At 44.0% G+C, this 25682-nt stretch overlaps 3 protein-coding genes across 19 annotated transcripts in view; 1 reads left to right on the forward strand and 2 right to left on the reverse strand.

Annotated features, from left to right (window-relative positions):
* Positions 1 to 505: 505 nt before the first annotated feature.
* On the reverse strand, positions 506 to 8039 carry LOC115605751 (tubulin alpha-2 chain). Of its 4 annotated transcripts, none has more exons than XM_030480647.1 (6): positions 7954 to 8039; positions 5270 to 5563; positions 3727 to 3940; positions 2783 to 2931; positions 1861 to 2541; positions 506 to 821 (listed from the first exon to the last, which is right to left on the reverse strand). In XM_030480647.1, the coding sequence occupies exons 2-6, from the start codon at positions 5270 to 5272 to the stop codon at positions 531 to 533; spliced, it is 1338 nt and encodes a 445-aa protein (XP_030336507.1). In that variant the 5' UTR covers positions 5273 to 5563; positions 7954 to 8039; the 3' UTR covers positions 506 to 530. The 4 variants fall into 4 exon arrangements, with proteins under 4 accessions (XP_030336507.1, XP_030336505.1, XP_030336506.1 ...); XM_030480645.1 differs by having other exon boundaries at positions 5270 to 6047; positions 7954 to 8038; XM_030480646.1 differs by having other exon boundaries at positions 5270 to 5894; positions 7954 to 8021.
* PEX26 (peroxisomal biogenesis factor 26) lies at positions 6822 to 12338 on the reverse strand. The gene is made up of 5 exons (XM_030480662.1): positions 12019 to 12338; positions 11077 to 11217; positions 10398 to 10711; positions 9543 to 9689; positions 6822 to 8790 (listed from the first exon to the last, which is right to left on the reverse strand). Exons 1-5 carry the CDS (start codon positions 12159 to 12161, stop codon positions 8687 to 8689), a joined length of 849 nt encoding a protein of 282 aa, XP_030336522.1. The 5' UTR covers positions 12162 to 12338; the 3' UTR covers positions 6822 to 8686.
* A 546-nt stretch (positions 12339 to 12884) lies between these two features.
* MICAL3 (microtubule associated monooxygenase, calponin and LIM domain containing 3) overlaps positions 12885 to 25682 on the forward strand; it is a 191040-nt gene continuing 178242 nt past the window's right edge. For 4 of the 14 annotated variants that reach the window (XM_030480611.1, XM_030480612.1, XM_030480614.1 and 1 more), the window contains exon 1: positions 12886 to 13680. The gene's annotated coding sequence lies outside the window, so the exon portion shown is untranslated. Of the gene's footprint in view, positions 13681 to 25682 lie in introns of all 14 variants that reach the window. The other 10 variants (XM_030480616.1, XM_030480619.1, XM_030480617.1 and 7 more) reach the window with 6 other exon arrangements.

Genomic DNA, 25682 nt, shown 5'->3' on the forward strand with positions numbered 1-25682 from the left:
GGCAGCTGGCAAAATCACACCTAACCACCCTGCACTGTGGATTCTGTAGAAGCAAGAGCACTAGGACAAGCTGTATGTTCTTGGCACCAACGGAGTTCTCGCTGCATCTTACAGCTTTATAATCTATGAAATAAAGACTGAGCAGTGTAGGTAACTTTAGTGTAGGTAACTTCTCCTTACATAGTGTCCATAGTGATTATGTGGGACATTTTGAAGCATAAATTCCTCAAATAATATTCCAGCTACATGACTGTATCTTTGTATTGAATAAACACCAGTGTAGATTACAGGGATCCTTTCAGGATATATTAGCAAAAAATATGAAGCCTGTCACTCTCTGAGGCAAAGTGACTAACGATTAGCTGTTCCTATACCCACATTTACTGTCTTGTTATCTCATAGTGACCTCATACTGATCATAGTTTACTAAGATGGCAATGGACTTTCTGTGTGTGAAACAAGCACAAATGCAGTCACATGAAAAAAAGACAGAGAGCCAATCTCATGCACAGAAAAGAGCAGAGTGATTTTTAAGACTCCACTGCCTCATTTTCTTCAAACAAGTCAGTTGCCACTTCTTCATAATCCTTCTCCAGGGCAGACAGGTCTTCTCGGGCCTCTGTGAATTCTCCCTCCTCCATGCCTTCACTAACATACCAGTGCACAAAAGCTCTCTTGTTAAACAACAGATCGAACTTGTGGTCGAGCCTGGCCCAAGCCTCTGCAATGGCCGTGGTGTTGCTCAGCATGCAGACTGCTCGCTCGACCTGGGCTAGGTCTCCTCCTGGTGTAACTGTAGGAGCCTGATAGTTGATCCCAACCTGCAAATAACAATAGAAAAGATGTTATGAGAAAAGGGACAAAATGAAACAATGAAGAGGGTAAGAAAACTGTAAAACCATTAGTGGGGAGAGGAAGTGAGGTAGGGAAAAACCCAGATCACATCAGTGTTGAAGTCTAATATCATTCAAGCTACTTCTTTGTGCACAATAACTTGTGCACATTGTGGAAGTGTAAGGCATTTACATTCCTTACACTTAAGAAAAAAAAAAAGGGGGGAGGGGAGGACAGCCACCAACCAGAACTGGACTCTAAATGAAACAAACTTATATGTCAGTATGGATGGAAAAATAAGGACAATGAAAAAAAATATCTCTTTGCAGCGATGTCATAGAAGTGCTTCACTTGCCAGCAATATATATATTCTTGATAACTTCTGGTTTGGGTTGGGGAGTTATTTTTGATTGGCTTGGTTTTTTAAATCTCATGAACAGACACCTTCAAATGTCTGTGTCCTCAGAATATGAGCCTTACCTTGATCTTTTTTCTAAAATACAGTTTCTTTAAGTCTTATAGGGTTGACATGGAATGGCTTTAAACTGAAAGAGGGTAGATTTAGATTAGATATTAGGAAGAAGTTCTCTTCTGTGAGGGTGGTGATACACTGGCACAGATTGCCCAGAGAAGCTGTGGCTGCCCCATCCCTGGCATTCTTCAAGGCCAGGTTGGATGGGGCCTTGAGCAACCTGGTCTAGTGGAAGGTGTCCCTGCCCATGGCAGGCAGTTGGAACTAGATGATGTTTAAGGTCCCTTCCAACCAAACGATTCTATGACATTCACCTGTTACTGAATACAGAAATACTGTATATGCTTTCATTTATTTAAACATGTAGGAGCCTGTGTCAACGGGATATTCAAAGGAAAAAGGGCACATTTGATACAAAATTTTATATATCTTTTGTATATGCCTTCTTCTCACAAGTGGAAAACATACGAGACCTAGAACTCTAAATATGAGTTTTCTGATAGACTGAATTTGCCCTTTAAACATTAAAGAGAAGTTCATGGCACCCTACTCACCTTAAAGCCTGTTGGACACCAGTCGACAAACTGGAGGGTTCTGTTGGCCTTGATGGCAGCAATTGCGACATTGACATCTTTGGGAACTACGTCACCACGGTAGAGCATGCAGCAGGCCATGTACTTGCCATGCCTTGGGTCACACTTCACCATCTGGTTGTCGGGCTCAAAGCAGGCACCAGTGATTTCAGCCACTGAGAGCTGCTCGTGGTATGCTCTATCAGAGGAAATGATGGGGGAGTACGTGACTAAGGGGAAGTGGATGCGCGGGTAGGGCACCAGGTTTGTCTGGAACTCCGTCAGATCCACATTGAGGGCACCGTCAAAGCGCAGCGAAGCCGTGATGGAGGAGACAATCTGGCTGACGAGACGGTTGAGGTTGGTGTAAGTGGGACGCTCAATGTCCAGGTTTTGGTGGCAGATGTCGTAGATGGCTTCATTATCCACCATGAATGTGCAATCTGAGTGCTCCAGGGTGGCGTGCGTGGTCAGGATGGAATTGTAGGGCTCTACCACAGCAGTGGAGACCTGTGGGGCTGGGTAGATTGCAAACTCCAGTTTGGACTTCTTTCCATATTCAATGGAGAGGTGTTCCATCAGTAAGGAGGTAAAGCCAGAGCCAGTACCCCCACCAAAGCTGTGGAAGATCAGGAATCCTTGCAGCCCAGAACAGGCATCTGCCTGAAAGCCAAAAAGAAAAGTAAAAGAATAAGTGACATATCTTCAAATTACAGCCTCAAATAGACACAGCGACACCCACACCCAAGGGTAATGTTTGAGGTTTTCCATTTAGGTCTCAAATTCATAGGAAAACTAAGATGGGACATCCAGGACCTGCATGTCTCTGTTCTGAGCCAATGACAACAGTAAAAACAAGAGCCACCATTAAAAATTGTCTTGATTCCAAAGTAATAGTGCATACCATCTTACGGATACGATCTAATGCCATGTCAATTTTGTCTTTGCCGACAGAGTAGTGACCACGTGCATAATTATTTGCTGCATCTTCCTTTCCAGAGATAAGCTGTTCCGGATGGAAAAGCTGCCGGTAGGTGCCAGTCCGCACTTCATCTAAACAGGAGACAAAAAGCATAAGCTTGGAAGAGATAATTCACCAAGGTTGATAACGTTTGCAAAACAAATGCAGCAGTTTATGTTGGCAGAAAACGGCATGGAAGGTCTGTATTTTGAAAAACAAAGTACAGAGGTGAGGAGTATCATCCGAGATGTTGTCAGTTTTGAAGAAAAAAAACCCCAAACCAAAGAGTGGACTCTGGTCCAAGTGTAAGTTGCTGTGTTATGCCAATTAATTCATTTATCAAATGGGAGCTGTGCCATGCTGTGGTAAAATGTCAGCTCTGTATACTGATCAGATGAAGATCCATCAGAACCATCAGGGGAATGACTGGAAAAACAGGAGATTTGCAAGAGTAAAACAGCAGTTTCCCCTGAAGATCTATTAGGACAATTCTCTTACACCCTCTCTTACAGGTGAGTGTGAGGAAAGCAATTTCCATCAGTTAGCAAAGGAAAAATACACCACAAAAAAAGACCAGAAGGGAATGTCTTTAAGAAAGCTAAATTTTACTCATAAGCAGTGGAGGTTTAAATAATAGCAAACTTTTGATTTTATTATTAGTAGAGCACCTATGACAGAGTGCAGTTCAGTTTTCATCTTTTCATTGAGAATAACAGAGGTTTTAGGAATACTTGGTATTAAAATCTTAAAATCTGTACATTGTGCCTGCATGTTATGTTAGGATCATCTCTAATGGTAAGGGCTTTGTCCTGATATTCAGTGATCTGAACTTTGGTGCCCAGAAGAGTTAATTAGTTTCTATTTTCCAAGATTAGTTCTATACCGACCTATTACGGTTTGTTCCAAGTCCACCATAATAGCGCGGGGCACGTATTTTTTGGAGCTTGTCTCTCTGAAGAACGTGGCAAAAGAGTCATCATCACTGGGTTGGTCGATGAAGGTGCCATTTGGCTGAATGCCATGCTCCAGACAGAAGAGTTCCCAACAAGAATTGCCAATTTGAACTCCAGCTTGGCCAATGTGAACAGAGATGCACTCACGCTGAAAGGGAAGGACAAGGGGAATGGTGAGAAGGACCAGTGAATATCCTAAGATATCTTATCAGGTAAAATCTGTAAGCTGATTTTACCTGAAACCCCAAATCAACCAAGGGTTCCAAAATTTTCCACAAGAATGGAATTCCTGTAAAACATTCTGACACCTACTTACAAATAAGAAGAAAAATATTTTGCTGTGAGGAAGAAGAAGCAATAATCACAACAGTTAGAGATCTGCAGCCATGCCTGCATGCGGTATACAGTACACAGGACCTACATGTAAGTGCACATAAGCCTACACAGATAGAAAAACTGTGTATAGGTACACAAAATAAGCAACAGTAGGTTCCAGCTAAGGAATAAGAGCCAAGTCCACTTGTCTGGGACAAGACACAGTTATGCTATCTTACTGATATAGAGATAAAGCAAAGGGAATGACGTATCTTCTGATCTTTCAACCTTCTGTCAAACATGTGTGTCGGACAGGTGGAACTAGAATTAAAGTGCCTTTAGTCCCTTCATTAATTTCAATCACTGATTGTTTCAGCCCATTCTCTGGGTACTTTTAATTCCATTTAACACATGAAGACTTAACTAAATACTCAAGAGGATTTGGTACTCTTCACATGTTAGACTAAATTAATCTCCTGAGAAATCCTTCTCAGACATACACTTCTGTAATCATGGCTGTTCAGTCAGTAACCACTTTCTAAAGTGTTTATTACAGTGTCATGCACACGGTTTAACAACAGAAATCTGAAACACAAATGTAAGATCACAATCCAAAAAAGACGTTTGTCTCCTTCTATGCAGCCTCCCAAGTATTGTGAATTTAAAGGGTTCTCTCAAAAACACTGTGTTGGACACAGTATATTTGAGTATGAATGTTTTGGTGGGTTATTCCCATCCAGTCTTACCAGGTAGAGGGAAACATCCACATTTCTTAGCTCTTCATTTTAATACTTACAAACTGGTAGGGAAAAGGCCATTACTACAGGGTTAAACATACTGTATTCAAAGTACATCCTGAGTAGCTTCTACTCAAGAAAGAAAAACGATTTCCAACCCTATCCTTCTTTTTCTGCATAACTTCCCTTAAAATAAATGCATTAACATAAATGTAGCTGAACATATCAGACTCTAAATTATTTACCAAGCAGCTAACAATCGTTTGTTTGTACAATGTGAGCAGTATTTGTTGCCCCCAAAATGAAGCAAAAAAAAGGCACTTCAAGCTTCCCACCTTCACTTAGATCTTGACCAGAGTAGGGGGAAACAGGAGGCCAAACACACTGCTCATTACCTCATAAAATAATTGGATTCTTTTTCTTACCATTGCTTCTCCCACACGTTTCCTTTCTTGATTGGTGGTAGCAGCAGCTTTGGTTACTGATGCTCTTCCTGTTGTAGAAGCAACCTAGTACAAGATGACAGGACATCTACACCTCACTGGCAGGGGCCCCTCAGCATCACAGCTTAAGTAGGAGAGGTCATAATGTCTCCCAGGCAACCATCCCATTTCACCCACTCTCCCGCTACGCCAGCAGCCTGCTTTCACCCATCAACAGGACCCAGCCCTAAAGTCAGCCCTTAAGCAAGTCTTCCCAGTTCATTCTCCAAGCTAAACCTTGGGGTTTGTAAAAAGGAAAAGAAGAAATTACAACCAGAATTTTACCATGTACGGAGCATCTTCACAAATAACAGGTTCCCTTCCTTCAAACTCTAACAACTGGTGAACATGCTGCTGAGAACTCATCTAAAAGATTATTAACCATTTATTAACCATTTCAGAATTTCTTCATTTACACTTTCAAAAGGTGGCATCATTTTTAAATGGCATCTTTCTGACTAAGGTGCCTGTAGGTGAATGGTGGATATGGAGTTAACTTGCCCAAGTTCCGTTGATTAAAATGACTTGGGGAACAGGTTGAATTGCAAGGGATTCCACTTGTGATCATCTGTGAACAAAGCACATGAGATTATCTTCTTGCCTCCTGGTGCTCTTTCTGCCAGCCATTCCTTATATTTGTGACCTTTGTTCATCTTCTCCTAAACAACTGTTCTTCAGCCTTTCAGCTGCCTACAAATGGGCCAATACAAGTTTTTTGCATCTAGCAAGACGGCAAAACAGAAAAGCAGAACTATACTTTGCTCTCAGACCTGGAGATACTAGCAGAAAGCTCACATACCCATGATGTGCCCACACATTCTCTCTGACAAGACTTAAACAATAGGGTCCCCACGGCTCTGTTTTCCCTTCATGATATAATGAGAGTGCAAAGAAAAACACAGCTAATGATGAATACCAGGTACTTTATTCGTGCTATACTGGTCTTGGTCATCCCATATGAGAAATGGGATATTGAAAAAATATATATATATGCTGGATCTTTCACAGAAAGTAATTACCACTCTCTGAACCCCTATGAAAATGCAGGCTTATACCCTACCAACATCATCAGTTGAGGATGTCAGAGAGGGACTCTTCATCAGGGACTGTAGCGATAGGACAAGCGGTAAGGGGTTTATATTTAAACAGGGGAAGTTCAGGTTAGATATAAGGAAGAAGTTCTTTACTGTGAGGGTGGTGAGGCACTGGAATGGGTTGCCCAAAGAAGTGGTAAATGCTCCATCCCTGGTGGTGTTCAAGGGCAGGCTGGACAGAGCCTTGGGCAGCATGGTCTAGTGTGAGAAGTCCCTGCCCATGGCAGGGGATTGGAACTAGATATTCTTAAAGTCCTTTCCAACCTAAACCATTCTATGATTCTATGATCAGTTGACTAGATGTCGTCAGATTCCCCCGGACAAGTCTTCAAATACACGTGTACAATGAGGACACATAGTGAAACATTTCCAGAAATTATCTGAAAAATGCAGAGAATCAATACATTAAACACAGAAGTTTTCATATATTTAATCGCAGCAGAAATAAGCAACAAAGAGGTAAATCAGTAGTCACTTTATTGTGAGAATTAAATATTGCTGGTTTAATATTAATTGCAAAATTCTGTCTTTTTGCCCTCTCACGAAGGATTAAACACAATACAAATGCTAAATCAGTAGTAGTCAAAAGAAGTGAAGGTTACCAGCCTACACTTAAAAATCAAGTCGAATGTTAAAGTCCTGGTAAACAAATGGCTATGACATTTAACAGCAGTCTGTAAACAAAATATGGCCTGCTCAGACCACTGGTCCCAACCTCCAAAATTGCACCTTTGCCATCTAACTAAAAATGTTAATAGAAAACAAGAGAAAAAACAAGGTTGTTACCTAAACAGTCCATTTGGTCAGATTTTGGCCTCACTTCAGAGTGCAGTTTGCTGTTCCATTAACTGCCTTACAAAAGACTTAAAGTGACGCCTTGCAAAGTGGGGGGCCAGTAGACACAACCGTGTCAAGCTCTTTCAAGAAATGACTCCAGCCAGAGCTTCTGTGCTTTATTCTACCTGGTTTCCCAACAACTGTTGGTTGCAGAGTTGTAACTACACTTATAGTTGGATTAAAAGAATCATCTAGCAATATCAGGAGCAGCTCTTTCCTATGCGAGCAGTTTATAAGAAATAACTTTAATGTGGTGAAGCATTATGCGCTATTTATTCTGGTGCGAAGTCCTAGCAGGACAAAAGCTTTGGGGAGGGATATGGGATTGTTAATGGATGGATGGGTAAGAAAAAAATGTTCTATGCCAAACCTCCAACTTCCGCCCCAAGTGGTTGGAAATGGTGTCAGTCAGTGACAGATCTTCTGCAAAGATAGTAATTTTCTTGCCACAGATCTGGGATCTCAGAGAAGTATATGTTCCCACCTATTAATAAACTTTTGTTTCAAATGATAAAGCATTGCTAAATGGCTGCCATGTAACCCAGGACTTCAGAAACTGGGGGTAGGGAGAGGTAATTTGACATCTACGGAAACAAAGCAAGAGGTAGGGAAAGAGTAAAACACTGCTACAACTTCTGTTGTTCAACTAGATAATAATATAGAATATAGTTTAAAAAAATAGATCTATTTCCTTACCATCACCACATGCTCCTAAGAACTACTACGCATGAGGCAAGCATAAAGTGCTGTTATTTGCATTTAAGAAGAACAGACACAGAACAGTCCTTGCGGCCCACCATCTTGGCTTTCTGGCTTAAATATAACTAAAATCGAGAGCGCCTGTGTAAGGAGGCATCAGTCACAAGAGAAACCATATGCAATAGGCTTCACTTTCTCCAGTGCTTTTCTTCCACATGCTTGTCCTAAATCCCATGCTGCAGCAACTGGGCTTTCCAGGTGTCTTTGGGCAAAACAAAATATTCCCCTCTGTTGCCTTTTACAGTCATGCCTCCAGGAACACTATTTCACTCATTCAGACAGCTGCCCAGCATTCACAAGGATGAAACATTCTTCCGTAGTTAATAATTGGCTACACAACCCTCACTCAAGAACTACATCCAAAGCAAAGTGTTTGAAAAGGAGTATTCTTATTCAGTTGTAGATTACAGAAGGAATGGCTCTGCCCTGGTGTTGGGCAGATCGGTGCTGTAGAGCCAACCAAAACACCAGGAATAGTTGGCGTGGCTTTAAAATTCACACACCACCATTCCCTGTCTGAAGAAATGAAGGCAACACCACACAGGAGTTCACAGGTGGTCATCTCAATTAGGACACGGATTTCAACAGTCCTTGAAGAGCCTGATAACATCCTCAAGACAAGTTGACACCTTTACAGAAGCGGAGAAAAACATTCTGTGATGGAAGACACCTAGTCTTGAATTGGAGGCCTATGGATTGGAGAAAACACAGCTGCCCAAGCCTGTCGGAAGAGCTGGACCAGTTTGTAAATAAACGGCAGCGATGTGGGGGAAGCTGCAGAACAAAAGAGGCAAAAGAGCCTTTCATATAAAAGGTAAAACTAAGATACACTATGCATCTTAAGAAAGAACTAATCCCAACTAGAATTAATGGAAACCTAGGTGTCTTACTACCTTCTGTTTGGTTCAGTACCTGGGCCTTCACTCAGGGCACCGCTCCCACCCACAGCATGCTACCTTCGGTATTTTCCAGCAAGCTACTTGCAGAATGGCTATGGAGCACCAGTCACCCAGCAGAAGGGTAAACACCAACCCCCTCCACCCCCCCGCTGCCACTTCTACATCATGGCACCAGCCCATTCTTCAGTGACAGCAGCCACCACTAGTGAAGCTCCAGCATAAGCAGATCAAATGCATGACTACATTGCTACCCTGGGCAGCTCTCTGCTTTCCTGACATGACAGCCTGTCAGGCAATCACTCTTTGAGGAGACGTTCACTTGTAGCACCTCAAGCTGACTGAAGCAGAGGCTGAGTCTAGGACAGCTCAGCTGCCTCTCACAGTCTGTACCTTGTCTTTTGGAAAGAACTGAGGATGGAATAACTGTTTTCATAAAACTGGCTTTTGTAAAGCTACACGGATTGCAACTGGAAACATCAGAAACAAGCCTACTAGTAAGTTCTTAGTCATCCAGTTTTTGTATCTTCCAAAGATGAGACATTTACACAAACCAAATCTATTAAAGCAACTATTTTCTTCTCTGTAACCATAATGGAACTTAAAAAATCTGAAATCTCCGTACTGTACCTGGGTCTAATCTCACCACCACCAGATACAGCAGAAAAGTAGCCAAGAGCATCTTTTTGTAAGGAAATAAATGGAAATGGCTTGACATGGACCTTAGTGCTCTACGCAGCAATGTCAACATGGTCAGGAGCTTTTGGGACAAAGCACCTAGAGTACAAGAACAGAAAGGCTGTTAGGACAAAATAGAGTAAAAAAAGTAATCACAGAGATACAGATAATATGAAACTAAAATACTAAAGTAAGACTCTTAGTTTGATTGCTTAAGAGTTGGCTTGGGTTTTTGCCTTTTTATAATAGGAAACAGAGAAACAGTACTATTTTGTAATACAATTCATTATACCTTTTTTTAGGCATTTGCTTTAGTATAATATGCTTTTATATTACAGTAGTACCAGCTTTGCTCCTGGGAGATAACATCAAGTGATTTACAGTTCTAGAGGAGAAGCAGTAGTTTAAATGCCAGATATGCATTGTTCTACATGGGCTCGACTATAAATGGAGATAAAGCAGAGAGTACACAGAGCCAACAAAACATCCACCTAAAGGGTTGCTACGTAGTTTTAGTTTCCCTTAAAAAATAAAATTAAAAAATCTGAAGTGCTTTTGAACCTAGAAAATAATTCTCATGTCTTGACATTGGCAGAGACTAAACATACTTCGTAATTTTCAGCAAATGGATCACTAAGTCTTCTGTTTCGTTCAACAACAGGACCTCCTCATGGCTGGCTTCTCAGGACAATATTCTTGATATATAGTTAATACTTGCTACCCTTTAACAAGGTAGCAACTAACTAACTTGAAATAAAATGATAAAAAAAAAAGAAGAGAAGCACAAGTAACAGCGGGAAAGCCTACCCAAAACAGTTTCTGTTGCTGCATCTTGCTGTTCTTCAGCAGCCAAATGCATCTCTTCCTGTTGAGTCCACTGACATCGGCTTTCACAAATGGTCCCGAGAAATGCTAGCTGCTGCTGGCTATCAAAAACATCACAGCCACGTACAAGCTCCTCTGCTCCCTCAAACCGACCAAGTGGAAGCAACACATGCAACAGATAGAGCTCCAGCAACGAACCGTACTCAGGGAGGCTCTTATTGGTTTGGTCTCTCAGCCAGCTGCTGCCAACCTCCAGCATGACCTGGGGGTCTCGCACTTTGCTGTACAACAGGATACTGAAATACAAGAAAGAAATGTTAGAGTACACTAACTTACTAAAAGTTGAGACAGTTCCTATCCACAGGCAGCTATCATGAAGGCATGTACCAGGGTCAACACTTGAAGCACAGAAAGATTTCCAAGGGCAAGAGGTGCAACAACTGCTGTTACTTTCTCAGCATCACCCCTTTTGTACTTTATCGCCATGAAGCAGTGTGCATGCACGTTCCCAAACACACAGGTCACGAATAGGCCTGACTGTGGTTCCCCTTTCATCCTCACACCACACAAAGCAAAAATATCACGCGATATTCAAGTCTGGCCTGCTGTTAAACCCAATGCAAGCCCTGCGTATATCCGACAGCCACAGACAGAAACTCACCACAGCTCCAGAACTTTTGGAGGCAGATGTTCAGGGACATGATAATACTGTAGGACCCATGACAGAACTTCTCTCCACCGGTTCATCTCAGCCAGCGCCTGAATCCCCACAACGCAAAGGGAGCATTTTACTTCTGCAGAACTAGTAATGAAGAGATACCTAAATAAGCGCTTCTGAGAACCATGTTTCCCCTTGCATCCCTTCCAGCGAGCTACAGCCTAGCGTAGGTACTCAACAGTTCTCTGGCAGCCACTTCCCCTCCTTTCCATCTCCTCACCCTGGAAAAAAAGCCAAATTTGCCACCCTGAGAAGATGCGTGGAGTCTGAATCATAGACTTGGTGAGGTTGGAAAAGACCTTTAAACACCAGAGGTCCCTCAGCCACTCCTCATCACACTTGTGCTCCAGATCCTTCACCAGCTTCGCTGCCCTTCTCTGGACCCATTCCAGCACCTCAGTATCTCTCTTGTAGCGAGGGGCCAACTCAGGAGGCCCCTCATTACAAGAGATGTCTAGGAGAACACAGAGAAGGCTCTTAGGCACACCTTGCTTCTCTCAAACACACACAGAACCCTTCATATGAAATATGTAAATACAGACAGGCCATGAACAAACAGCCACAAAAGCCAACCCGGGTTTTAAATGGTCACTAACTCAGATTTTAGCAACAGGGCTGCCCTCTGCTAACCTAGATAATTGAGAAAAAGTTAAGCAAAACCACGGCAAGGACCATAAGTGCTATTGCCATTCATACAGATATTCGAACCCACGAGGTTGCTAACCCCCCCCAACAAAACAAACAAAAAAAGCTTATTAAACCCAAAAGGCCCTCTATGAATGAAAATAAACCCACAAGCAGGCAGATGCGGCCTGCAGTCAGCAGCCAGCCTCACGCCGGTGCTGCACCGAGCCACTTCCAGCGCCGCCCCGTCCCCGCTCGCACCTCTCGGGGCCGGTCGCGGGCCCCAGGCTGTCGCAGCCCGCCTCACACCGCTCCACAGCGGCGGCGAAGTCCCGGTGCAACACCAGCAAGTCCGTCGCCTCCTCCAGCAGCGAGGCTGCCTGGGCCAGAGGCTCGCTCCTCATGGCGGCGGCGGGAGGGCTGCCAGGAGGGCTGCGGCTGCCACCGCGACCCTCTGCGCCCCGTCGCCCGCCCGGCTCCGGCTCCAGATCCGCCACTGCCGCCCTCTCGCCTTAGCTCAGCTCCGCTCGGGCAGAAAACAGCAGCAGCGCAACCTCCCGCGTCCCACGTAATCCGTGAAGGAAGTCCTACTGCACCGCCTCCCGGTAGCGGAAGGGCCGCCCCAGCGGACATCTTGTCCCCGCCCCGGGGCTGGCGGGACATGTAGTGTACCCGTGGTGAGGGAGCGCTGGTCAACGGCTGCTCCTGCGAGCATCATGGTTAAAAGCAGGCTCTAGCGAGGTTCCCCGCCGAGAAGCTGCGGCTGCAGACTGGGGTCATGGTGCCGGTCCCCGCTAAACCCCCTTCAGTTTCTCGCTGGCTGCCAAGGAGACGCGGCCAAGCCAGCGCTCTCCGTCCCGGCTGCCTCCGTTAGCCGGCGGGTCACGGCCCCGCAGCGGCCGCTGTCCTTCCCCCCGCGGCCGCTGGGCGTCAGCCCAGCCCCGGCAGAGGGGCTCGGCAGAGGCCCCGGCATGAGGCGGCGCGGCCGGGCCAGCGAGAGAGGGGATTTGGCGTGGGTACTACAGGCTCCTGGGCTCCCTCCTGTCCTGGCCGCCTCTCTCCTCAGTGGCCCCGTGTGCACGGTTTTAATCTGTGAAAGGAACTGGAGTTTGGGCGCAATAACAGTGCCTCCATCAGCACCCTACGGGCAACGATTCACATTCTTCTTCTGTTGTTATTCTAAAACAATAGGGTGTCTTGGTTACAAGGTAATTACCGCAGTCAGTGCAAACTCCCTTCAAAAGTGAATCTCTCTACAAGAGAGACAAGATTGATTTATTTTGTAATGCTGACTCCCTACTATACTTCTTTATTAAAAAAAAGAAAAGAAAAAGAAATACGCTAATACGGAACACATCAAAGAGTGGAACACATCTTTTAAAAGGGAGTTTCCATGCCATTTCAGCGTTGGAAGCAGGGAAGAAAGTGCAGAGAGTACAATTAAAAGCTTGATCATAACTCTCATTCTGTAAGTAGCTGTTTCCAGGAGGCAGGACCGTGTACCTGCCCCTCACAGTAGCAGCAGGAGCACTCTGCAGCAGCAGCATTTGCTCAGCTGTGCATCCCAGGGGTTTGCATGCTGCCATTATCTGTGGAATAATTCCCGGGGCATTCAGGCTGGTTAAGGAGAGACCACAACACAGAAACATTACAAAAGGAAGGGCCCAGCAGATAAGTGACAGCAGAGGTAAAGGCGTTTCAGACTTCTGTTTCTGTTGCTTGGCGCCTGCAATTTGGAAAACAACATTCCTTTTTGGGAACTACAAGTCCCAAAGTGCACTGTGGGAAGAACGTGCCTCGTACCAGCCAGTGCCCAGCACAAATTCCCAAATATGGATAAGGAATCAATTTCGAAAAAGACTCACACTGGCTGGATACTCCCCACTGAGATTCAGAAAAGGAGCAGGACAGCACAAACCCAAGGTAAGTTCACGACGTGCAAAGATATTGTCCAGGCATCTCTTTCATGGGGAGCAGCCAAGAATATTCCTCCCTTAGAAGGGCAGTACAGTCTTGCACTGGTGATGTTGGAATTGGCTGCTGTGGGGCGATGGAGGTGACTTTGAAACGGGCTGTTTTTTCAGGTGGGTAAGTGAGCAGCAGGAGCAGCTGTGCCGCGGAGTGAGTCAGATCCTGTTTCCCTGCAGATGCTCCTTATTAATAAACACCTCTGGAAAGATGTGTGAGCTGCAACATTTAGTGCAGTTGTGTTAGAGGCAAGGAAGGGTTGGTGAGTGGTAGGAGTTGCTCTTAACAGAAGATCTGTATGACTTGCAGTGTGGTTGTTTAAGAAGCCAAGGTTGTTTAAGCAGCCTTGTAATGACCATAATTATAGGTAAAATTAATTTCTCTAGAAAGTATGGTAGAATGTTTTTGTACTTTACCTCTCTTCCTAGAGGGGACAGTGTGGTGCCTTGAAGGCCAAACCTCTTGCAGCTCTCTGACCTGCAAATAATAGTAACTCAGTAACAGGACTGTTTAACTTCAGGCCAGGAGCAATTACCTATTTTACTGGCAATTTGTTAACAAGCAAAGCAAAATCATTCTGAAGTAGAATCATATTAGCGGAGATCCGAGATGCTCTAGCTCCAGACTAGGGCATGCATGAAGCCTCGGATGTTGACCTGATTGCGGGTAGCATCAGCTCCTGCCTCTGTTTCTCTACTCCTGGTGCAGCTTGGACGCAGCGTGTGGACTCTCTTGTGCCGGGTGACGTCAAGTGCAGCTGGTCAGCCTGATCCGTCACCCCAGCACCCTCCTCCTGCTATGTAGGGTCATGAAGCAGCACAGTCAGCACAGCACAGTGAATGTAGGAGGTGCAGTCCTGCCCTGGAGAGGAATCTGAGGCTGTTTGGGCCAGGGAACCAAAGTGTCACACTGGACACTCATCACCAAATAGGAATGATGCTGTTTTTCCATCTTTCCTTAAATGTGAACAGCCTAAACTGTTTTTAAAGCTGAAAGAGTCACTCTTGTACCTGAATTAGCCTGCACAGCAGGGCTCTACTACTGGAGCAAATCAGTGTTTTTGTCTTTGCTCCTGGATAACAATTTCTAGTAACCAGAAAAGCAAAAGTCAAGTAAACTTTCTGGCAGTGACAGGTAGTAAGAGGGAGCACCACAGAGGATTTTGTGTCCTGGGTGGGATGTTGGCACACAGCTCCTTGCGTTTAATCTGAAATCAAGGGGTTTTTTTTGCTGATTCTGTATAGGAAAAGAAAAATGAGTTTCAGAAGAGCCTTTTTTGTGTCCGCATGAGCTGTGGATTCACAGGTTCCCCTCCTCCTTCTCCTGCCAGGCAGTTTGAGGGGAGTTTAGAGTCACAGGCACCTGTAACAACGCCTCCTGAAGTAAATCGCCTCAAGTATTAATCCAGATCTGACCAGCACATGGTCAGGTCACAGGGCCAGAGGGCTGGCAATCAGTCTTTTCTGTGTCAGTAGGCTGTTAATATGAGATTAGCAGCATTAGAGAGACTTTGAGCTACAAACAGTGGGGCCCTATGCTTTGACTTGAAGAGAAATAAACCTTCTTACACCCATATAAAAACAAACAGAAGAGCTGGAAATTATAAAAGGCATTATAAACACAACTGAGGAAAGGATAGCTTCTAGGAAAGATGTGGAGCTTTGTAGTACATCATAGCTTATCAACAACCCTCTAATAAATCAATGGGGTCCATGGAGACTGCAAGCTGCAGCGTGCAGCACTCCGTCCTTGTCCCCACGTGCTTTTGTTTGGGTGTGGAGGGATCATGAAGTGCTGGAATCTGTAATTTGCTTGTAATTTCCATCAGCAGTACATCCTTATGAAATACAAAGACAGCTGGCTGCAGACCCCTTCAGTTAGGTGCAGGGCTTCCCTAGCTCCTGGCAGGCCGTTGTCCGAGCCCTCGGTTGCGTGAAGTGAGCTCTTTCCGGCTGTGCGTTGAACAGATGGCTGATGGTGATGCTCCGCTTTCTTATCTCAGCAAGCATGGTGGCACAGAATCAAACCTATTTTGATGTTTCAAAAATAGAACTAGTAAGAGGCGACTCACCTGATTTTGAGACCACCTGCTGATGTTCCCAGTTACTGCAGTTAAAAGCAGTTGCCTCTTATTTTGGCTGCTTGAAAACCCATATAAACAACAGGTGAGGGTGGTAGAAGGCAAAAACCCCAACTACAGGGGTAGTCACTGCCACAGTCCAACTGGGGGATGGATAACACATAACATAAAAGTATGAGCAAATCCTTGTTTTAACCTTCCTCACAGACACACAAACACTGTATAAGGTGTAAACACTGGAAATGGGGAAACTGGAAACAGAGAGTTGTTTTCACAACTTGTCAAAACTTGAGTTTTACTCAGATAATGGCAAAAGCTTTCTGTAACAAAGGGTGATTTTAAGTTGATTAAGCCTCTTTCTTTATTCCATATCAAACAAAATACCAGCCTTGGCAAGGCAGCAGTCAAAGAATAACAGCCGTTACTCCTGATTCCATTGTTACTGTCATAATAGCAATAATTAGTGCTGGGTGGGGCATTTCATAGCTTTAAGGTGACCAATTTGGTTAAAGGCCTAAGGCATCTTCTTTTCTGCAACCAGTTATTACCTGTGAGAAAATACTAAAGCCTGTCATCACTGTAGATCAATTAAGTCCTGTTTGCCTAGCACAGCATCTCTTTGCTCACTGCTTTAGTTGCAAGCTCTTCTAGTAGTTAACACCTCTTCTCAGAGCCCCACCTGCTGAAATCAGTTGCCATCCATTAATCTCCGCTGCTCCTCTTTTTCAAAAGCAAACCTTGTGCTGTCATGGTTGGAAGTGCTTCACAGCGTGAATCCTGGAAGTGTTTGTACCATGAGGCAAATAAGGTGATTTGAGAAAATACGTTTCTTCTTTTTAACCTGGCTTCCTAACTTTTCGGTGCTGCTTTTTTCCGTGTTTGTCAGACATCTGTCCCTCATTTTGAATGCATGTTTACAGCAATCTCCTGTTAGTTACCACTACAAACAGTTGATGTGTGTTCTGTATCTTGAATTGGAAATTACAGAGCATGTCACAGAAGTTAAATCTTTTGCGTCTCAGCCTGCTGGTCCTGGTTCTTGTGATGCTTACTGAAGCTGTCATTAGAGACTGTTTTAGGAAAGCCAGCAGTGCCACAGAGTTGCATGGTAGCGGTGCCTGAACCTGAGAAGACCTGCTGGGAAAGGGGTTGTTCACTGATGCAACCTTTGTTTCTTGTGTTTCATGATGAGCGTGCCCCTGCCTCATCTCTGGCAGGTGGTCTGTGGTGGGCAGGACTCCCCTGCTTGCCATTTCGCTCGAGAACTTGTCACAGTAATTAAGAAGCTATTGCTTTTATTTGTTAATTTGTCTTTGAGCTTTATGTAGTCAATGAAAGTGAGGCACCTCTCTTTTGAGGAGGATTTCTCCCCTTCTTTTGAAGCTCTGTGTGGTATTTTAGGATCATCTTGGTTTGAGAGGCGTGCTTACAGTTTGTGTGAAATGAACATCTCAAGCAGGGTATTGGCTCCCAAGCTGTTGTTCTCTTTCTTGCTGTTCCTCCCTTGCTTGCTGCTCCTTCTCATCTTTCTTGGCAATACCAGATGCAGACAAAGGTAGGATTAAGTGTCTAATTAGTTTATGTAGCCTCAGACATACGTGTTTACTTCTTGGCATTGGGGGAAGGGCAGTCCGTGAGGAATCTAACCCTTGTCTCCCATTGAGGTTTCCAGCTTTGAGCACAGCCTGAGCCCAGGCAGGCTGAACAGGCAGGCCAAAATTTTCTAGACACAGTTTCCTTCCAGATGCCTGTTCACAGAGGAAGTTGCAAACCCAGTCTGTATTACCAAATCCGAAATAATTTCTCATTTCGGGTTAGATCCAAACTGTTTATTTCCAAAAAATGACTCAGTGTAGACAGCCTGAAAGAACTTGCTTGAAACATTATGGAAAAGCTAATAAACTCCAATTAATACATTTTGGATCTCTAATGTAGATTGGGCAAGTTGTATTTTAAGTATTTTTTTGTTTATCAAAGTGAACTTTAAGCTGTAACTCTCCGTCTCCCACTGCAGTCATCCTTTAGCGGATGTAACCTGGGGAATTCAGTGGGGCATTCCCACAGTAACTTACTGTCACCCTGGATCAACAGTGGCTTGTCTAGAGAGTGGTAACGCAATGGCTGGTGCTAGTGCTTGGTAGCCACTTCGCTGCAAACTCAGTGGCTGCTTTTAAACCACCACTGAGAAGGGTTTGGCCCAAGGTGGCTTGCTGGCTTTGCGCTGAGGTGCTTGTGAGATCTTTTCCAGCATCTCCAATATCAGAATGACCTGGTGGTGGGGATGAGTGTGTTGGGAAGCGGAAAGAGCAGGGGACAAGTGGTAGGCCAAGAGTGAGCCCAAGGGCAGGCAGGGGCAATGTCCTCTGGATTAGGGCACAGTCATGCTCAGAGGACCCGAGCAGGGTGGGCAGCATCGAGCACTGCCAACAGGTTTCACATCTTGCGCCAGACAAGGTGAGGTGATGAGTTAGGTTCAGGGTCAATCCCGCGAATTCAGCAGGAGGCAGGACTGCCACATAGGTCCAACATCCACCCAGGAGATAGAGACAGGGATGCAGACTGGCACAGCTACAGTATAGCTTAGTGCAGGCCTAGGTGCCCAGGATGGGGCTTAAATGGAGCCCTCCTCCCCAGGACCACTGGGCAGGAGATGCAGGATGAAAGTCCCCAGTGAGGCTGGTCAGGACATTTAAAATCTATCAGTGCCAATGGGATTGGGAGTGTGTTGAGGCACTGAGAATGACTTCTTAAGTTGCTCCAGGTGTTTCTAAGATTGTTAAAGAACTATATAATGTAGACTTGTTTGGTTGTGGTTTTTTTTAAACTATTCTACTATTAATAGACTTGCACAAGTGTCTTGATTTAGCTAAAAATTAAAAGTTTCTTGGGTAGGTACATTTCAAACATTAAAATTATCCCAGGTCATCTTGGATGTGCAGTTTGTTGACTAGAGATTTATTCCTATAAAAAATTTCTCTAAACATCAATTTCTCTTTTCATAAATCAGAGATGATAACGCCATTGTCTTTACTACCTGACAGAAGTCTTACTAGTTTTGTAATTTATGTTGTATTTGTGGAGTGTTCTGAGATATCTGGGTGAAAAGAAATGGATTAGCATAAAGCAAAGGAGCAAGAGCATGTTGCAGCTGTATACACTGGCAAAATAAAACTACTCATGAGCAAAGCAGTGGGAATGAGATTTGTGTATGAACTTTGACCAGACCTTCAAGGGTGGGTTGGGTTCTGCCAGAGACTGGGAATTTAATTTTTGCACTCAGGGATAGGTAAAATCTGCCCTCATGTTTCTCATTAAGTGTACTTGTGAGGGAGCTCTAGAATGGTAGTAGACCGAGGAAGATGAGAGCTGCATGCTCGTGTGTCAGGCTGGCACTAGTTATACAACCAGGACTTGAGGGTGGAGGTCACTGTAAACAGGAGGGAAGATAAGAGAAATAGAGGGGTGAGAAGGTCATGGCAAGTTTGAAAGGGAAAGTGGATGGACAGACAAGACTGATGTTAGCTCTGGCCATTGAAAACAAAACCTTAAATAGCTCACATTTGCCATCTGTATTCAAGAGCACTTGTCCATGCCAGGACTCAGCATCCCTCTTTCTGTGTCAAATTAAGCAGCAGTAAACATTTTCTATTCTCTATTCTCTCCGCACTGTGAGCTGCTGATACAACAGGTCTTTTCTGAGCTCCCCTTCCAAGACTGTCTCATTCCAAAAGGTGTGTTCACCATAGGAAACTCAATAGTAGAAAGATAATTTTAGGAGATAGAATCAGTGCATGCTAAATCCCCAAAGGAGCTGACTCTCAAAATAGCAGGGAAGCATGCCCTGTAAATCATTACCAAAAGTTAGGCTGAAAGCATTAAAACACTTTGCATAATGTGCACATAGTTTCTGCCTTGATCTTCCAAGCCACTGTTGTTTATTTTCCTAAGCTTGCTGTGGTCAAAGTTGGTTCTCTAGTCTTGCTATTCATGTGACAGGGGAAGATGCAGACTGGTCAGAAATAGGGCAATCACAGGACTAAATCGCTGGAGCTGCCTGAATCATAGGGTTAAAAGGGGACCGTGAAGTGCTTCATAGGCTGCCTACACATTGCTCAGCAAGTCACAGGTTAACAAAGGACCTTATTCTTTGAAAAGATAATTGAGGCTGAAAACAAGTCAACCATCCCACAACTAAGCCAGGGAGATCATCAGTTCTTGTGAGCAATAGCTGATGATGTTCAGGATTCAGTGAGTTAAGTGGTTAATCCTGTACAGAAAGCTGCATCCATAATAGAGTTTAAATGGGTGGAATCCACCCAATTCGACCCCTAGAGAGTTGCTTCCTGCTGTTATGCTGATGGATATGTCTATAAATATCATGGTAGCCATCAGCAGATAAAATCTCGCAAAGCCTCTCCCTATTAAATGATACATTGATCTCCATGAAACAGCAGTAGCCTGGATTAATGAGCCATGGAAACCAATCCCCTGCTCTCACACTGTGACTGTAGCCAAAGAGAAGGAAGAGACATATATTGTTTCCTTCTCGATTGGGTGGAAAAAAGTCAAAGCCCTTATGTGCTCTTTCTTCCTGCTGCCCATTCTTCTCTAGGAAGCTGTTTGTTACGTTGCGTATCTGGCACTCAGGCAGCACCTCATCAGTCTTTTGCTGCAATTTGCTGTTTATGTTCATCAGAGAAAGGCATCAGTCAGGACTGTTAGGGCAAGTCTGCCTTTGTGGTTTTCTTCAGGTAAAGCAGTTCCCTCCACAGCAGCAGAGAACCTGTGGGCAGGTTTGTGTACCTTCTCCAGCACAGGTACTAATGGGTGGCAGACAAAATGCAGGAACTGCTTCTGTTCATCTTCACCTTTTTCTGTTGATTTTGTGGTTTTAGCAAAAAAAAGTGCTCACGGTTCTATTTCCTTTTTCTTTAAAGTTCAAAATCTTAAGGTTTTTAAGCCTATCATGTTATAACACAAGGCCTGACTTGTGATTTTCTACTCTGAGTTGCATACCATGTATCATGCATCTACACACAGTAGTACATAGACCCCTACATTTGAATTCTGTATACTGCCCATATAATGTGCATACAGGCCTCAGGACAAGTATGCCAACTTTCTGGTGCTTTAGCTAGCTCTCCTGGTATTTAGAGAGTCCAACCACAAATGGGTTAAGCCATATTAAGTGGCTCTGATTTCTCTTTTGTTTTCTGTGTATTTCTTTTCTGTGCTGTCCATTTGTTTCCCTTTGCTTTTCTTCCTCCATTTTGTTCTCTGGCTCCTTGTTCCTCAGTTGCTGACTCACTGCAAATCCCATAATTTCTCAGCACTGGGGACTGTGACTGGCAGTCGTGCTGGGCAAACCCCTGGGCATCACTGTGGGACTTAGCTGGAGAACTTGAAGCAGATGCTTTGCATGGCTGCCCTAGCTGGCAACCAGTGCTATTAGCAGTCTTCTTCCAGAGTTAATAAGGACCAAGAAAAGAAGGATTAGGAGAAAGCAGGGCTTCATAGTACCCCGAAACTCATGCCCATAGCTAGTTACAATGCGAGGATACAGAAGGAAATGGGATTGTGCGGGCAGAATGATTAGGGTGCTTTCCCCTTCTTTGCCTTCTCTGCACGGACATTCCTGCTCAGAAAGTCCTATGCTTGTCTAGCAGTGACCTAGGCAAGGAAGAAAGGAACATTACAGGGACTTTATTTCTGGACTTGTCCTTTGCTCCTTTGGTGCCTGAGCATGAGACAGTCTTTTGCTTCAGAGACCCTAGAAGGAGTTAAAGCACACTGGAATATGAGAGGAGGATCATGAGGTTCACCAGCTCAGCCTGCCCTGGTTGCGCCCACAGTTGGGTCTGCTGAGTTCAGTGACTCAAAGCAATGAGCTGTCATTACCTCTGAAGAGCCAACATGCCAAGAGAAAACGATTCTGCTTCGTTTTCAGCAGTATCAACAAAATTGTTTACCAAGTTCCAAAGAGTTATATTTTTGGCATCCCTGTGGCCTGTTTTGGCCTCTTGAATGTTACTTATGAGTGAGAAGGAAAGAACTTGACTCTCAATTATAAAGCAGAATTTGTATGGCTGACAGTTAAAGAAAAACAAAGCAAACCCAGTATTTTGCGTATTTACCTCACAGGATCTGGAAAGACAATACCTATGGAGCCCACTGGTTTCATTTGGAGGGATAGGTCCTGGTTTTAAAGTCACATCTCTGGTCTCTCAAAACAACCACAACTTGAGACACTCAAAATCAGTGCTTGTACATCTAGTTGTAAATGGCCTGCTCAGTAATACATGACTGTAGAGCAGCTGGGAGGCGGGTGGGATTTCGGTCACAGACAAGCCTCTTCTTTGTCCTCAGAGGCCACATTAACCATGACTCTGGGGTAGTCCATGCTCAGCTCCTGTGGCACCACGAGAGCCCTGGTTAGGCTTCCTAAAGGAAGGACAGAATTGCAGATATTTCCAGGACTCCGTTGGAAAAACAATCTCCTTTTGGGAGGAGCTGCAACCACCCGTGGTTTCTGCTGTCATGCTGAGCGACGCGAGCCTCCATCTGTTCTCACCACTGTGCACATACGGGCAGGGGTTAGGTGCAGCGAGGCTGGAATCTGAGCCTGGTGTTGAGGTAGAAATGCTATTAAGTGGTTAACAGGGCACAAGGTCTTTGCTCCATAACTTGGGCTAGAAATATTAGTCATGGTACCCCTGGGCACTGCCTATGAAAGTGAATATGAAAAGAAATAGGAAGAGCCCAGAAGGCAACGCCAGTGAAATAAATAGTAGCCTAATAATCAATTCATGACAAGGATTTATACAGTGCTTTACTTATCCAAAGCACGGTGAAAAACATTAGCTTAATTAATCATTCAGGTAATTAAATGGAAGTGGAATGAAAATGATTAGAGGAAGTCTGGAGTATGAAGGCTTCCTGAAGCCATTAAATGATTTTGCTGTCTTTGATGGAAGGAAGAATTTCTTCCTTTAGGGTTTAAATGTGCTCGCAGCGTGGGTGTTACTGCAGTTTTAATAACCACCTGCTTAATTCTCTGGGATGGGAGATTACAGCACAGCCAAAGGTTTCTTGTTTGTTTGAGTAACTTTGGCAGTTATATGGGCCTAAGAAAAATGAGAAGTATCACCAACTCTATGTTTCAGGGCACACTAGCTTCAGGAAGAAATCTTGTTCCTTTGACTTCTCACTAGCTGAATGGGCTGAGAGATAGGGTATGGTTATGTCGTGACCTATTGCTTTAACTTAAGCAGGAGGGAAAGACAAAGCTGCTCTGCCATTTGATGGAGAGGAATCGCTGAATGAGTGTGGCAAAGGACACTGAGAATGCTGCAAGTGAAAGCTAATTTTTGTATGGATTAATTCGTTCCCCTGCAGTAAGAAGATAGGATTCTTTGTCAGACAGTCAGTGTAACTTGATTCTTGGCTGCAGCATATTTAGGTTTGTGTTATCACCTGCTGCCCACACTTATGTAGCATCAACTCCTGAGAGAACTTGTGAAGAGATATGTTTTCAGTCAGCTGGCCTGAATCACTGCTTTGCTGGTGAACCCCTTGAGCTGCTGAAGACCACCTGTTTCGTGCCAGGCCGGTATAACCACAAACCAAGTACGTAGCTCTGATTTCCTGAATTCAAAGACTTTATTTACTGCACTGTGTAAGGGCTTTCAATTTACTTGCAATATGAGAGCATAGTATCTCACACAGGTACAATACAAGCAGTTGGTGCTGCAGATAAAGCAAACAACCTTCAAGAAAGACATGATATAATAGACTGCTAATTGCTTTGATACCTTTGCTACCCTCCTTCAAAAAGACTGCAAAAGTCTGTGTTCCCTTCTGACTTGGAATACTGTCACTGTTATCAATGAAAGCCATCAGGCTTGTCCTTTTTTCTTTACCTTTTCCTCCGTCTTGTTCCTCTGAGGACACAAGATCCTGGCAGCTAAATCTACCCCAGGCTTTTGCCTTTTGCCTTTTGTTTCCCTGTACTTTTCTCCTGGCATAATTCAGAAGTTTTCAGTGTTATGCTTCCACAATCACATGCTAAAATATTTGCACAGCTGCCTGATGACAGAAAAGGAGGGAAAGAGAAAATCCAAAAACCTAATAACCTCTTCTGTTATTTGAAAAGTCTAAAACAAAACAAAAAACAAACCAAGCAGAGTTTAACGTCAGTTAATTGTATAAAGTCTTCAGTTTGCTCTGCTCTTGTATAACAGGATCCTCTTTCACCTTGTCTGGTTTCCCCCATGTCCTTCACCTTCCTCTTCTCATACATATAAACCCATGCTTCCCTTCAAATGCCTGTGGGTTAAAACGCCTGTGGGACTCCATTGCCCACCTGTGTGCACCCACTTAGTCTGTTCCTGAGGTACAGAAATAGGACCAACTCCTACAGGCTATAATCAGGCATTCTTCAGGCAAATCTGATTGAAGGCAGTGGAAGTTTTGGCAGAAGAACCGCAAAGCTAATTACATTCCTCCCCCAAGAATATATATTGGATGGTGATGAGAGATGAGAAAATACTGCCTAGAAAGAAAGTCCATTAATAAATGAGAAGTAGATGTAGGGAAGAACAGTTGATTGAATTATTTATAACGCAGTTATAAAAATGCTGAGTTGCTGAGCTTTCCAGAAACCCATCAATAACATGCATGACCATAGCAGCAGTTAATAGGAGTATAGACAAGCAGGAGCAAGGATCTCCATGAAAATCATATGTGGAAATACTGTGAAAAAAGCCTAGCATATCCAAATCATTTAGCACACAACATCTTTTAGTGTGGTGATAACTTTCAAGTAGCCTTGAAAATTGGTTGTGAGTTAATTTTACCAGCAGCGCACCAGAGAATTTCAAGCAAAAACTGAGAGAATGTGGGCTCATCTTTTAAAAATAGAAAACCAGCATAGACACTTCCTAACAAGGCTAACTATAGATCAGGGTCAAAAAAAAAAAATACATCTCTAAAAAACCTGGATAGTGATATTAAGAGCAAAAATGAACCTCAATATTTGAAAGAGCCAATCTTGTCACATATTGTTTTGGTTGGAATCATCTAATTAGTGACGGATGATACCAGAGCAGACATACTTCATTAGATCCTTTGGTGCAATGAATAGAAGATTCAACTTTTCAAATCTTCAGTAGCTAAAAGAAGGCAAAGTGAAAAGGCCAACAGCTCTTTTTCAGCTTTGACATCTATAATTCACATGCCTGGACTTCACTCCCACTACAAACAGTCCGCTCCCTTCCTACACACATAAACACACACTCCCTGCCTTCATCCTGCTCTCGGACCACACACACATCTCTGTCCTTCGCATCAGCCATCTTCCTCCCTTGGACACATGAATGCTCCCTCTGAGCTGACTCCTCAACTAAAGGTGTGTTTCCACCCCGGCCCACCAAGTTTGGAGGGTTTTTTAGGTTTTCTTGCTGTGCTCAGTCGTGAGCTCCAGACAAAGCCTTCCTTTCTATGAGGGAACTTCACAACCAGGAATGTTGTCTGGACATTTATGGACAAAGGAACATTCATATTTCTGCTCCTGTTGCCTCTTAATCATTATGAAGAATGAGTGTGCTGTGGCTTTAGCCTTCCAGCTCAGTTTATGAAATCTATATCCTCCTGTAGACATACATTTAGGGTCGCTCTCTTTTTGTTTGTGGTTGAGACCGAAGTGTCCAGGCACAGGGATGTACTCTCTGTACTGGCCTGGATCCAGCAGCCTGAACATCATTTCCAGCCCTTTAACCTCTGAAACCTTCTGTTTGTGTAATTAGCCCAATGAGGCGACTGATGAGAAATTGGTGTGTATTAGCTGCTGTCATTTTTATATCGTCTTCTGTAACTAATG

This window comes from Strigops habroptila, chromosome 3 (genome assembly GCF_004027225.2).
Source record: "Strigops habroptila isolate Jane chromosome 3, bStrHab1.2.pri, whole genome shotgun sequence".
In the NCBI taxonomy this organism is placed as follows: domain Eukaryota; kingdom Metazoa; phylum Chordata; class Aves; order Psittaciformes; family Psittacidae; genus Strigops; species Strigops habroptila.